The sequence below is a fragment of the Acinonyx jubatus genome, chromosome A2 (assembly GCF_027475565.1).
Source record: "Acinonyx jubatus isolate Ajub_Pintada_27869175 chromosome A2, VMU_Ajub_asm_v1.0, whole genome shotgun sequence".
Lineage (NCBI taxonomy): Eukaryota > Metazoa > Chordata > Mammalia > Carnivora > Felidae > Acinonyx > Acinonyx jubatus.
In genome coordinates, this window is record NC_069383.1 from 93,711,859 (window position 1) to 93,724,541 (window position 12,683).

A 12,683-nucleotide genomic window follows, 5' to 3' on the forward strand; every position below is an offset into this window, starting at 1 on the left:
GGGCAGAAAGAGAGGGAGACACAGAATCAGAAGCAGGCTTCAGTCTCTGAGCTATCAGCACAGAGCCCAACACGGGGCTCGAACCCACAAACCATGAGATCATGACTTGAGCCGAAGTCGGATGCTCAGCCGACTTGAGCCACCCAGGTGACTTAGACTTGGGGGCTATTTTAAATGGTGAAATCACCAACAAAAAAGCACAGAAACGTGAAAATGTGACACTAAGTACACCACACTAAGGACACTTGTTTACAGTATGAGACCTGAAACAAGAAGGCCTAACAAGGCAAAACAAGAAGAGTGTTGCTGGGAACATGTACATCAAGTGACTGAAATTTTTGTGCATTCTGTGCATGGCCTGGAATGACTGCAAAAGCACTGAAAATGTTGATTTTGGAGTTAGTGAGTAGTTGAATCCTCAAATACAGAATCTGCGAATTATGACAATAGACTATAATTTCCCTTTGAAGCTGCTGCAGTGTGTGTAAATAATTAAATGGAAAGCCTCAGAGTGCAATATTTATCAAAACATTGCAGGGGGCAGTACAGCAAAATGATTTCTCAACTGTCGCTCATGAATTTAACATAACTTATAGTTTATTTTTTAATTTTTTGTTTTTTTTTAAATTTTTTTTTAACGTTTATTTATTTTTGAGACAGAGAGAGACAGAGCATGAACAGGGGAGGGTCAGAGAGAGGGAGACACAGAATCCGAAACAGGCTCCAGGCTTTGAGCTGTCAGCACAGAGCCCGACGCGGGGCTCGAACTCACGGACCGCAAGATCATGACCTGAGCCGAAGTCGGACGCCCAACCGACTGAGCCACCCAAGCGCCCCTAGTTTTTAATTTTTAAAATCAATATTTTATATATACTTCACATCTATATGGTTAATTACGAAAAATAGTAACCTCTGATGCCTCTCTGCCCCTTTTTCCCAGAGACAACAAATGTCAATTCTTTTAGCTGTTTCTTTTAGCTTTTACCTTCAAATCTCTAAGTAATGTAATTATAATGCTACTTCTTGCTTTTGTTTTTAGGAATAATCTGTAGTGAGAAAGACTAGCTCTCTTTCACCACTATGCCAACAACTACACATACACTTTCTATCTTATCAAATCATACATTTTGCTAGATCGGAATTCAAGTATTTGCATCATTATGATTATACAATTATTCTTCAGATTTGGATGACATTGCTGCTCTTGCACACCTTTTTGTTTTTCCTTGTGTTAATATTTGTATGGCTTCTTTATTTACTTTCTCAATATATGTCCTTAATTCACCCTCAACTGAACCATGAGGATATTTCAGCTATTGTGTTAGTATTTTCTTTACTTTCATTCTGAAGATTCCTTTCAACTTTCTCCTTTAGATCCCTCATTTTCTGGATCCCTTATCTTCTTATTTCTTAAAAAAAATTTTTTTTTAACATTTATCCATTTTTGAGAGGCAGAGAGAGACAGCATGAGCAGGGAAGGGGCAGAGAAGGGGAGACACAGAATCCGAAGCAGGTCCAGGCTCTGAGCTGTCAGCACAGAACCTGACGTGGGGCTCGAACTCAGGAACTGCGAGATCATGACCTGAGCCGAAGTGGGATGCTCAACCGACTGAACCACCCAGGCGCCCCTCTTCTTATTTCTTTTTAAAAAGTGTTTATTTATTTATTTTGAGAGGAGAGCAAGAGAGAGTGCACTTGCTTGCGTGAGCAGGGGAGGGGCAGTGGGAGAGAGAGAATCCTAAGCGGGGCCCCACTCTTGTCAGCACAGAGCCCAACATGGGGCTCGAACTCACGATGCTGGGATCCTGACTGGAGCTAAAATCAAGAGTTGGTCACTCAACCGACTGAGCCATCCAGGTGCCCCTCTTTCTTGTTCTGTTTTTGGTGGACCATATCCTCTAGAAATAATTTTCCCAAGAAGGGATGGGAAGGTAAAATTTTTCTGATTAAAAAGTTTCTTTTTTCTACCCTCACACAAGACTCATGGCTTGACTGGGTTTAGAATTTAAAAGAGAAATACATATTCCTTTCAAAAATTTTAAGGTTTTTGTTCCATTTTTATGTCTTAGCTTCCAGTACTGTTGAGAAGTTCAATGAGATTCTGTTAGCCAATCCTTTATATATGCTTGTTTCCTCCCTAGAGATTTTTCAGATCTTCTTTTGGCAGAGACAAAAAATCTTAGTGTTCCAAATTCTTACACTGATGTGCCTCGGTGTATGTTTTTAATTTATTTATTTGTTTTTAAATTTCTAGCACTTTGTCACCTTTTAAAATTTTTATTGTGGTTGAGACACAATGTTACATTAGTTGCAGGTATATAATATTGTGATTTGACCACTTTAATATATGCTATATTCACCACAAGTGTAGCTACCATCTGTCACCGTACAGTGCTATTACAACACCATTTATCATTTTTCCTATCCTGTACCCTTTTTTTTTTAAGTTTATGTATTTATTTTGAGAGAGAGAGAGATTGAAAGAGAGAGCACAGGAGTGGAGCAGAGAGAGAGAGGGGAGAGAGAGAATCCCAAGCAGGCTCTGCACTGACAGTGAGATCATGACCTGAGCTGAAATCAAGAGTTGGATTTTTAACTGACTGAGCCACTCAGGCACCCCTCCTATGCTGTACCTTTCATTCCCATGACTTATTCATTCTTGGTGTGTGTCTTTATTGTTATTAATTTAATTTGATTTAATTAATTTTTAAAAATTTGAGTATATTTGACACGTTACATTGGTTTCAGGTATACAGTATAGTGATTTGACAAATCTGTATGTTAATACTACCCTCACCACAAATGTAGCTATAATCTGTCACCATGCAATGCTATTACCATATTGTTAACTAGAGTCCTTATGCTTTGCCTGTTATCCCCATGACTTACTCATTCCATAACTGGAAGCCTGTATCTCTAACTCCCCGTCAACCATTTTGCCCATCCTCCTACCCCCTCTCCTCTCTGGCAACCATCAGTTTGTATTTATAGGTCTGATTCTGCTTTTTGTTTGTTTATTCATTTATTTTGTTTTTTAGATTTCATCTCTGAGTGAAATCATGTGATGTTTGTCTTTCTGTCTGACTTACTTCACTTAGCATAATACCCTCTAAGTTCATACGTGTTGTTGCAAATGGCAAGATCTCATCTTTTTTAAGGCTGAGTAATATTCCACTGTGTGTGTGTGTGTGTGTGTGTGTGTGTGTGTGTGTGTGTGTATCATATCTTCTTTATCCATTCATCTATTGATGAACACTTGGGCTGCTTTCATATATTGGCTATTGTAAATAATGCTGCAATAAACATAAGGGTGCATGTATATTTTCAAAATGGGGTGTGTCTTTTTAAAGTCTAGGCAGGGCATGCAGAGCCCCCCTCCTTTTTTTTTTTGAGATATAGAGGGGAGGGGCAGAGAGGGAGAGAGAGTATCTCGAGCAGGCTCCATGCTCAGCACGGAGCCCTATGAGGGACCTGATCTCATGACCCTGAGATCAAGACCCTGAGATCACGACCTGAGCTGAAACCAAGAGTTGGAAGCTTAACCGACTACAGCACCCAGGTGCTGCAAGGGCCCTTTCAGTCTGGAAAATCATATCCTTCAATTCTGTGATCTTGATCTGAATTATTTGTTGATGTTCTCTCTTCTGTTTTTGCTGTTCACTCTTTGAGAAACCTGTATTATTGGAATTCCTAGGCTGATTCTTTTTTTCCCCCTCTCCTCCATTTTTCACTTTTATCATTTCTTTTTGTTCTACTGTCTGAGTGATTTTATTTTTTCTTTTTTTTAATTTTCTTAATGTTTATTTATTTTTGAGAGACAGAGTGTGAGTGGGGGAGGGGCAGAGAGAGACAGGGAGACACAGAATCTGAAGCAGGCTCCAGGCTCCAAGCCATCAGCATAGAGCCTGACGCGGGGCTTGAACCCACAAGCTGTGAGATCGTCACCTGAGTCAAAGTTGGACACTTAGCCAACTGAGCCACCCAGGCGCCCCTGGGTAATTTTCTTATCTTTATCTTTCTGCCTTTCTCTTACATTTTCATTCTTCTGTCATTTTTTAAAGTTCCAAGATCATATTTTCATTCTCTAAATACTTTTTACAAGTGTTCTTTTCTGTTTTATAGGTGCAAGTTCTTCATTTTTCTGATAATATTGATAATTTTTTATGGACATAAAACTTGCATACAGTAAAATTCTTTTTGGCGTGTAGTCCTGTGAATTTGGGCAAACATATAGAGTCATGTAACCATCACCATAATTACGATATAGAACACTTCCCTCACCTCTCAAAACTTGCAGTCATTCTCTCTTCATTCCCAGCCTCTCCCAACTCTTACCTGTTTTCTATCTCTATCCTTTGTCTTTTCAAGAATGTCATATTGATGGAATTGTAATGTAGTTTACCTGTCTTATATCTGTTTGCTCTGAGTTTCTTTTTCATGTTTGCCTTGGTCTCTTTCTTTCCTGATATAGGTTTTCCCTATATCTTGCTGATTTTTTGACTGTTCTTTTATACAATAGGGGATGGACATTTAAAAAGCTGATTAGAGGGGTGCCTGGGTGGCTCACTTGGTTGGTGTCTGACTTTCGCTCGGGTCATGATCTCGCAGTTTGTGAGTTCAAGCCCCGTGTCTGACTCTGTGCTGACAGCTCAGAGCCTGGAGCCTGCTTCAGATTCTGTGTCTCCCTCTCTCTCTGCCCCTCTCCCTTTCATGCTCTATCTCTCTCAAAAATAAATAAACATTAGAAAAAAATTAAAAAAAAAAAGCTGATTAGAAACTGTATGCATGGGTCGAGCTTTGTCATGGGCTGAATTTGTCCCCCTCAATTTATACCTTGAAGTCCTAATCCCCCACATCTCAGACTGTTTTTGGAAATAGTTCCCTTAAAGAGATACTTACATTAAAATGAGGCTATTTGGGTGGGTCTTTACTGGTTGGTGTCTTTATAAGAAGAGGTTAGAACATAGAGATGTCAGGGATGTAGTGCAAAGAGGGATGACCCTGTGAAGAGGCAGCAAGAAGGTGTCCATCTGCAAATGAAGGAGAGAGGTTTCAGGAGAAACTAAACTTGCTGATACCTTGATCTTGGACTTCTAGTCTCTAGAACTATGAAAAAATAATTCCTATTGTTGAAGGCACTCAGGCTATGGTATTTTGTTATGGCAGCTCCAGAACACTACAACAAGGTTTCTTGATTGACAAGTTTCAATGTCGGGTGATATGATATGGCTGGACTTTTATGTGTCAATGACTACTATCAGTATTTTTAGTTCTTTTCTCTTGGATTGATAAAATTCTTTTCCAAAGAGGAATTTTCAAGTAAAGCTATTTGACATGGCAGCTAGAGAAGAAAGGGATTTGGAGACTTATGGAGTGGAGAAGATTTGCAATAGCTGTTTTGGGAAGAGGTGGGTTGAGCAATAGGTTGTTGGGTAACAATGAATTTGAAGTTAGGCAACTTGATTTTATAGGGGACAAAACTCAATAGCCTCTCTTCATCAGCTTGATGTTTATATTGCAGTGTAAGTGACAAGGATGGTAAGGGTGCTTGAAGCAATGTTGTGTAGGCTCCTTAAGGAACTGAATTAAACATGGGCACAAGTTTCAAGTAGATGTTTATTTATTTTTAAAACATTTATTTATTTACTTATTTGTGGGGGAGGGAGCATGAGTGGGGGAGGGGGAGAGAGGGGGAATCCCATGCAGGTTCTGCACATTCAGCACAGAGCCCAACTTGGGGCTTGATCTCACAAACCTCAAGATCATGGCTGGAGCCCAAATCAAGAGTCTGATGCTCAACTGACTGAGCTACCCAGATGCCCCACAAGCAGATGTTTACTAGAAGAGGTATGATAATGGCCAATAAACATGAAAATGTGCTCAATGTCACTTGTCATCACAGCAATACAAATTGAAACCACTATGAGTGTATTACCCAGTGTCCAAGATGGCTGCAATGATTCTTACCTCCTCATACACCCTTGTGTATGGAGTACTCCCTAATACTGCACCAGAGTTGGCCTATGTGACTAAGAGCATATGGTAGCTGTGATAATATGTCACATATGAGATTAGGTTATAAACACTGCAGCATCCATCTTGGCACCAAGAAACCCCACCTGTAATATTGCTGCAATGGGACTGTAGTTTTTTCACTGTGTTCCATTATGGCAATCTATTAATGCATTGTGGCAAAATGAGGACTTTTTTTTCCTCCTCATCTTTCTGTCCTTTCTTTCCCTCCACAAACATTTTTTAAATGGTATTTTTAAAGTTTACTTATTTTGAGAGGGAGGGAGGGGCAGAGTGAGGGGAAGAGAGAGAGACTCTTTGTTGATGTTCTATTTGTTGATGTTCTCTCTTCTGTTTTTGTGTCTCAACCACAATAAAAATTTTAAAAGGTGACAAAGTGCTAGAAATTTAAAAACAAATAAATAAATTAAAAACATACACCGAGGCACATCAGTGTAAGAATTTGGAACACTAAGATTTTTTGTCTCTGCCAAAAGAAGATCTGAAAAATCTCTAGGGAGGAAACAAGCATATATAAAGGATTGGCTAACAGAATCTCATTGAACTTCTCAACAGTACTGGAAGCTAAGACATAAAAATGGAACAAAAACCTTAAAATTTTTGAAAGGAATATGTATTTCTCTTTTAAATTCTAAACCCAGTCAAGCCATGAGTCTTGTGTGAGGGTAGAAAAAAGAAACTTTTTAATCAGAAAAATTTTACCTTCCCATCCCTTCTTGGGAAAATTATTTCTAGAGGATATGGTCCACCAAAAACAGAACAAGAAAGAGGGGCACCTGGATGGCTCAGTCGGTTGAGTGACCAACTCTTGATTTTAGCTCCAGTCAGGATCCCAGCATCGTGAGTTCGAGCCCCATGTTGGGCTCTGTGCTGACAAGAGTGGGGCCCCGCTTAGGATTCTCTCTCTCCCACTGCCCCTCCCCTGCTCACGCAAGCAAGTGCACTCTCCCACGAACTGCGAGACCATGACTTGAGCCAAAATCAAGAGTTGGAGGCTTAACCGACTGGACCATCCAGGTGCCCCTTTAATGTTTCTTTTTTTAATGTTTATTTTTGAGAGAGAGAGGGGCAGAGAGAGAGGGGGACAGAGGATCCAAAGTGGGCTCTGAGCTGACAGCAGAGAGCTTGATGCAGGGCTCAAACTCACGAACTGTGAGATCATGACCTGAGCTGAAGTCTGATGCTTAACTGACTGAACCACCCAGGAGCTCCAGCAATTTCTTATTTTAAAAGAATGAATGGGCTGATTTCAAGGAGCAAGTGCCCACTATATGGAATTTCAATGTTCCTTACCAGAACATTGAGGTAATGTCCTCTTAGCTGAGGACACTCCTAGCTAAGAATTGTTGTGTCTCTTGTGATCCTTCTCAAGACTATAATGATATGTGTGTAAATGTGTGGTGTATGTGTAAATCTGTAACTCTTATTCTTAATCCACTGGTGATGGAGATGCATTAAGATTTTTAAAAAAATGTATTGACGTGAGGAACTCCCAATCATTGCTAGTGGGAATGCAAAACGGTACAGCTACTTTGGAAGGTGGGGTGGAAAATGAAACATAACTCTTAACACACTTTTCAGTAATCAGCACTTCTTGAGAATTACCCAAATGAATTGAAAACTTAATGTCCACACAAAAACCTCCACACAATGTTTTAGCAGCTTTCTTTGTAACCACCAAACCTCGGAAGCAACCAAGGTGCCCTTTAGTAGGTGAATGGATAAATAAACTGGTCTATTAAGGTAATGGAATATCATTCAGCACTGAAAAGAAATGATCTGTCAAGCCACAGAGGAAACTTAAATGAATATTATTGCGTGAAAGAAGCCAATCTGAAAAGGCTACTACTGTATGATTCCAACCATATGACATTCTGGAAAAGGCAAACTGTGGATACAGTAAAAAGATTGGATTACAGGAGTTTGAGGTGGGGAGGAAGGGATGAATAGGCAGAGCAGAGAGGATTTTTAGGGCAGTGAAAGTATTCTGTGTATTATAATGTTTGATACACGCCATTATGCATTTGTCTAAACCCATAAAATGTACGAGAGCAAGAGTGAACTCTAAAGTATGCAATAGTGATGTGTCAGGGTAACTTTGTCAGTTGTGAAAAATGTGTCACTCTGGTGAGGGATGTTCAAAATGGGCGATGTTGGGCACATGTGGGGAAAAGAAGTACGTGAGAATTCTTTGTAATTTCTGCTCAGTTTTGCTGTGAATCTAAAAACTTCTCTAAAAAAGTCTATTTAAAAAATGTATTGAACCAGGGGCGCCTGGGTGGCGCAGTCGGTTAAGCGTCCGACTTCCGCCAGGTCACGATCTCGCGGTCCGTGGGTTCGAGCCCCGCGTCGGCTCTGGGCTGATGGCTCGGAGCCTGGAGCCTGTTTCCGATTCTGTGTCTCTCTCTCTCTCGGCCCCTCCCCCGTTCATGCTCTGTCTCTCTCTGTCCCAAAAATTAAAAAAAAAAAAAAAACGTTGAAAAAAAAATAAATAAAAAATGTATTGAACCAGTAGTTCACCATTTTTCCCCATAAATTCAGCTTGATCTCAGTCATCATGATCTAAACTTTGTAAGCCATTTGGCTAGAATTTGACTTTGTGATTTAGTATTGATGTTAAATATTTTTAGTGAATTAATGATACAATTATTGACCTATCTGCTAATTTTTATAGCTGGTGGGTGAAGAGAAAAAGGAAATACACATATTTTTTATATGTAAATGTTTTCTGTAAATAAATTATTTAATAAACTTTAAAAATTCATATTTTCTCCCTGTCTGAAGTGTAGAATAAATATGTGGAGGTCTTTGTTGTTCTTTTTTAGTTGTTAGTAATTTTTTGTTGTTTAGTTCACTTTTTATTTATTTTTTATGACTTTATTTTTTTTATAGCTGTTTCAGGTTTACAGCAAAATTGAGAGGAAGGTACAGAGATTTCCCATATACCCCTTGCCTACACACACCTCCATTATCCATATCCCTCCACCAGAGTATAATTTGTTACAAACTGTATTGACACAGTGCCCTAAAAATCCTTATTTTTCATTAGACAAATTATCTTAGGTGTAACTGTGGACTTTATTAATAGGGTATTAGAGGTTGTAATTTTTACAGATTGACTTAACTGGATCAGGTCAAAAGTTTCTGTGTTACATATAAAGCAGAAATATAGTAAAGGAAAAAAATATAGTTTTGGTAGTAATAGAGATTACTTAAAACAGAATATTAACAATTTTCACTTTTCCTTCTGAAAATTCGTCATCAATGCTCTTAAAATATTTTCTGTGTTTTGCCAGATACTGACAATATGAAGCCACTGGAGGGTGTAAAAATTCTGGATCTAACAAGGTTTGTATTGGTTTATCTATGTTTTGGTGATTGAATTTTCCCTTCTTTCAAAAAAACATTCATTCATTTTTGGGTTTTAATGCTTACTATTAAAATTTTAGAAAAGAAAATTAAAAAAATGGTATAATTTTATCATTCTAAGAGATAATTAGTATAATATTTGCATTTTTTTCAATCTGCATATTTATATATTATTTTTAAAGACAAAAATTAGAACCATACTGAAATTACAGTTTTTACCCACATTTAAAAGATAATGTTATATTCTGAGTATTTTTCCATGTCATTAAAAATTCAACAAAAATGTAAGATGATATTTTATTATATGGTTGTCACATAATTACTCATCCCCCAAGATTTCACTGTTATGAATTAGGCTTCCTTCCTGATGTACAATTCCTTGTTCATCAATCTTTGCCTCAGGAAATCTTAGGATTTCTTCCTCAGGATAGAATGCTGAAAGTGGAATTACTGCATCAGTATACTTTTTAAAGCTTTTAATACATAAGGTCAAATTGCAATTCTGAACAGTTTTAACAATTTTAAATCTTGCTAGCATTATATGAGCTTGTCTGTGTTAATGGATTATTAAGAAAAGAATTAATATAAACATCTTCAAGGTGGTGATTACTTGTCATTGTTAATATTGTAGAGTACTGGCGGGACCTTTTGCTACTATGAATTTAGGAGATCTTGGAGCAGAAGTTATAAAAGTGGAAAGACCAGGTAAAGCTATTACTCCCTTTAAAACATAGAAACAGACTAATACAGTTTTTTTAAAGATTTTATTTATTATTATTATTTTTTAAAGTTTATTCATTTTTGATGGAGAGAGAGAGAGAGAGAGAGAGAGAGAGAGACAGAGCTTGAGCAGGGGAGGGGCAGAGAGGGAGAAACAATCTGTAGCAGGCTCCTGGCTTTGAGCTGTCAGCACAGAGCCATGAGATCATGACCTGAGCGGAAGTCGGATGCATAACTAAATGAGCCACCGAGGTGCCCCTAGGATTTTATTTTTAAGTAACCTCTATATCTAGCATGGGGCTTGTACTCACGACCCTGAGATCAAGCCTCTCATGCTCTTTTGACTGAGCAAGCCAGGCGCTGCAAACTAATGTTTTTTGTTGTTGTTGTTTTTTGTTTTTAAGTGTATTTATTTATTTTGAGAGAGCTCAAGCAGGGGAGGGGCAGAGAGAGAGATAGAGAGAGAGATAATCCCAAGCCGGCTCTGTGCTGTCAGAATGGAGCCCAACTCGGGAGCTGGATGCTTAACCAACTGAGCCACCCAAGCACTCTAATAACAGTTTTTAACTGGTTTTTGAAATATCCATGTACCTATATGTGGAATGAGGAGAGAATTGACTGAAATGTTTGTTTTTTTTCCTCCATTCCTTACTTTCCTCTGAACCTATACTAATGATTTCCTTTCACTTTTTTAAAGTGTTTTTTAAATTTTATTTTTGAAAGAGAGAGAGAGCGTGCGAGCTTGTGCCCATGTGCACATGACCAGGGGGTGGGGGTGGGGAGAAGGGCAGAGAGAGGGAGACAGGGTCCGAACCAGGCTCCGCACTATCAGCACAGAGCCTGAAATGGGGCTGGAACCCACGAACTGCGAGATCATGTCGTGAGCCGAAGACAGGCACCCCTCTTTTTACTTTTTATAAGTGCCAAGGGCTAAGGCTTAAGTTGGGTCCTTCACACACACCTGAAAGCCTCTGGTAGAAACTGAGATGCAGCTTGTAGTAACAGATGCTAACACTTGTCAGAGTACCATATACAGTTCAAAGCACTTTGCCTATATTAATTTATTTAATCTCTACAACAGCCTTATGGGTTGCTGTTATTATTCCTCGATTATAAATGAAAAGACAGGGGTCCTGGGTAGCTCAGTTGGTTGAGTGACTCTTGGTTTTGGCTCAGGTCATGATCTCATAGTTCGTGGGATGGAGCACTGAGTCAGGCTCTGTGCTGACAGCATGGAGTCTGTTTGGGATTCTTTCTCTCTCTGTCTCTCTGCCCATCTCTGGTGCCTGCTCTCTCTCTTTCTCTTTCTCTCAAAATAAGTTTTAAAAAAGTTAAAAAAATAAATGAAAAGACAGAGACAAAGGAAGATAAAGCAGTTTGTCCGAAGTCACACAGGTAATAAGGAATATCCAGGCGCTCAGGTCTGGTCCTGGCTCTCCCTAGCCCCATACAAACCTTACTGTTGAGACTGAAGTTAGAGTCGACCCCGCCACATTCCCTCGCTGTGGGATGAAGGGAACGTGAGGAGGAGGGAGGGTAAAAGGGTCTTCCCTTTTAGCACACACAAGGAGAGAGGGAAAGGAATCCAAGTCCTTCCAAAAGGAACCCAGATACTCCAATCCAAGTCATTCTTTTCTCTTTCTAGTAAAAGAAACATTTTCTCATTATATGATTTTCAAGATTTTGAGCAAGAAACACCGAAGCTGAGATCAATTCTTTGTATTTGTTTTTCATCTGACATCTTTCCTATTTTTTCTTTCCCCTTTGTCCACCAGATAAACCTATTCTGTGTACATAATTCTCACTTTTATTTGGTGCTTTCTCAGTATTTTGGTGTTGAGCTCATGCTGGTATTGGAAGTGTCATGTTGTATGCTCTTTCTCTCCTGCAAGCACTTGAAGGGCACAGTCCATATTCTCCATATCCTCTACATCATCCTATTGTTTTGGAAGGTTTTAAAAGTTAGCATTATTATTTGTTCTTCAAGATCGGATCCATATGGATCTGGAACAGAATTACTAAATTAGTGAAAATGGTCTACCCTTGAATAGTGTGAGTATATCTGTAACACCATAAGAGTCGAGTTTATTACATCACCTTATTAATTTCCCATAAGTGATTAAATGCCATAAAATAGAATACTTGGTGTGGAAGATTCATCTTCCTGATAAATAGATTTCTTAGGAGGCTGAAGCAAATTAGCAGAAGATTCTCTGATCAGCATGGGGAATATTACATATTATTCTGTTGTATAATCAGACCCTGTGTTTATCAGGCTCCAGGTGGTAGCTCCTGCTTTCAGGGATAATGCTTCAATTATCTAGATAGTGTTGTTCACCACTTTTGGTCATTGCTGGCTACATGCTGGCTACATGTTTACTTTCTAGCTGAATATCTGTTTTTTCTTTTCCACATTTCATAAAACTTTAATTTCCACACTGTTATGCAATTTCAACACGACAGCACTTTGTAATTTTAGCTGTTAGGTCTTCTAATCCTAGGTAGAGCATCTGATCTTCTCTCTCTTGCTATTTCAGTTGATCACTGGTCTACATATTTGT

At 38.8% G+C, this 12,683-nt stretch overlaps 1 protein-coding gene across 3 annotated transcripts in view; it reads left to right on the forward strand.

Annotated features, from left to right (window-relative positions):
- Window positions 1–12,683, forward strand: part of SUGCT (succinyl-CoA:glutarate-CoA transferase) — a 750,432-nt gene that overhangs the window by 19,140 nt on the left and 718,609 nt on the right. For 2 of the 3 annotated variants that reach the window (XM_053218654.1, XM_027071610.2), the window contains exons 2-3: window positions 9,330–9,381; window positions 10,034–10,107. In XM_053218654.1, the coding sequence (XP_053074629.1) occupies window positions 9,330–9,381; window positions 10,034–10,107 (126 nt within the window). Of the gene's footprint in view, window positions 1–5,310; window positions 5,409–9,329; window positions 9,382–10,033; window positions 10,108–12,683 lie in introns of those variants that run through there. The other variant, XM_053218653.1, reaches the window with a different exon arrangement.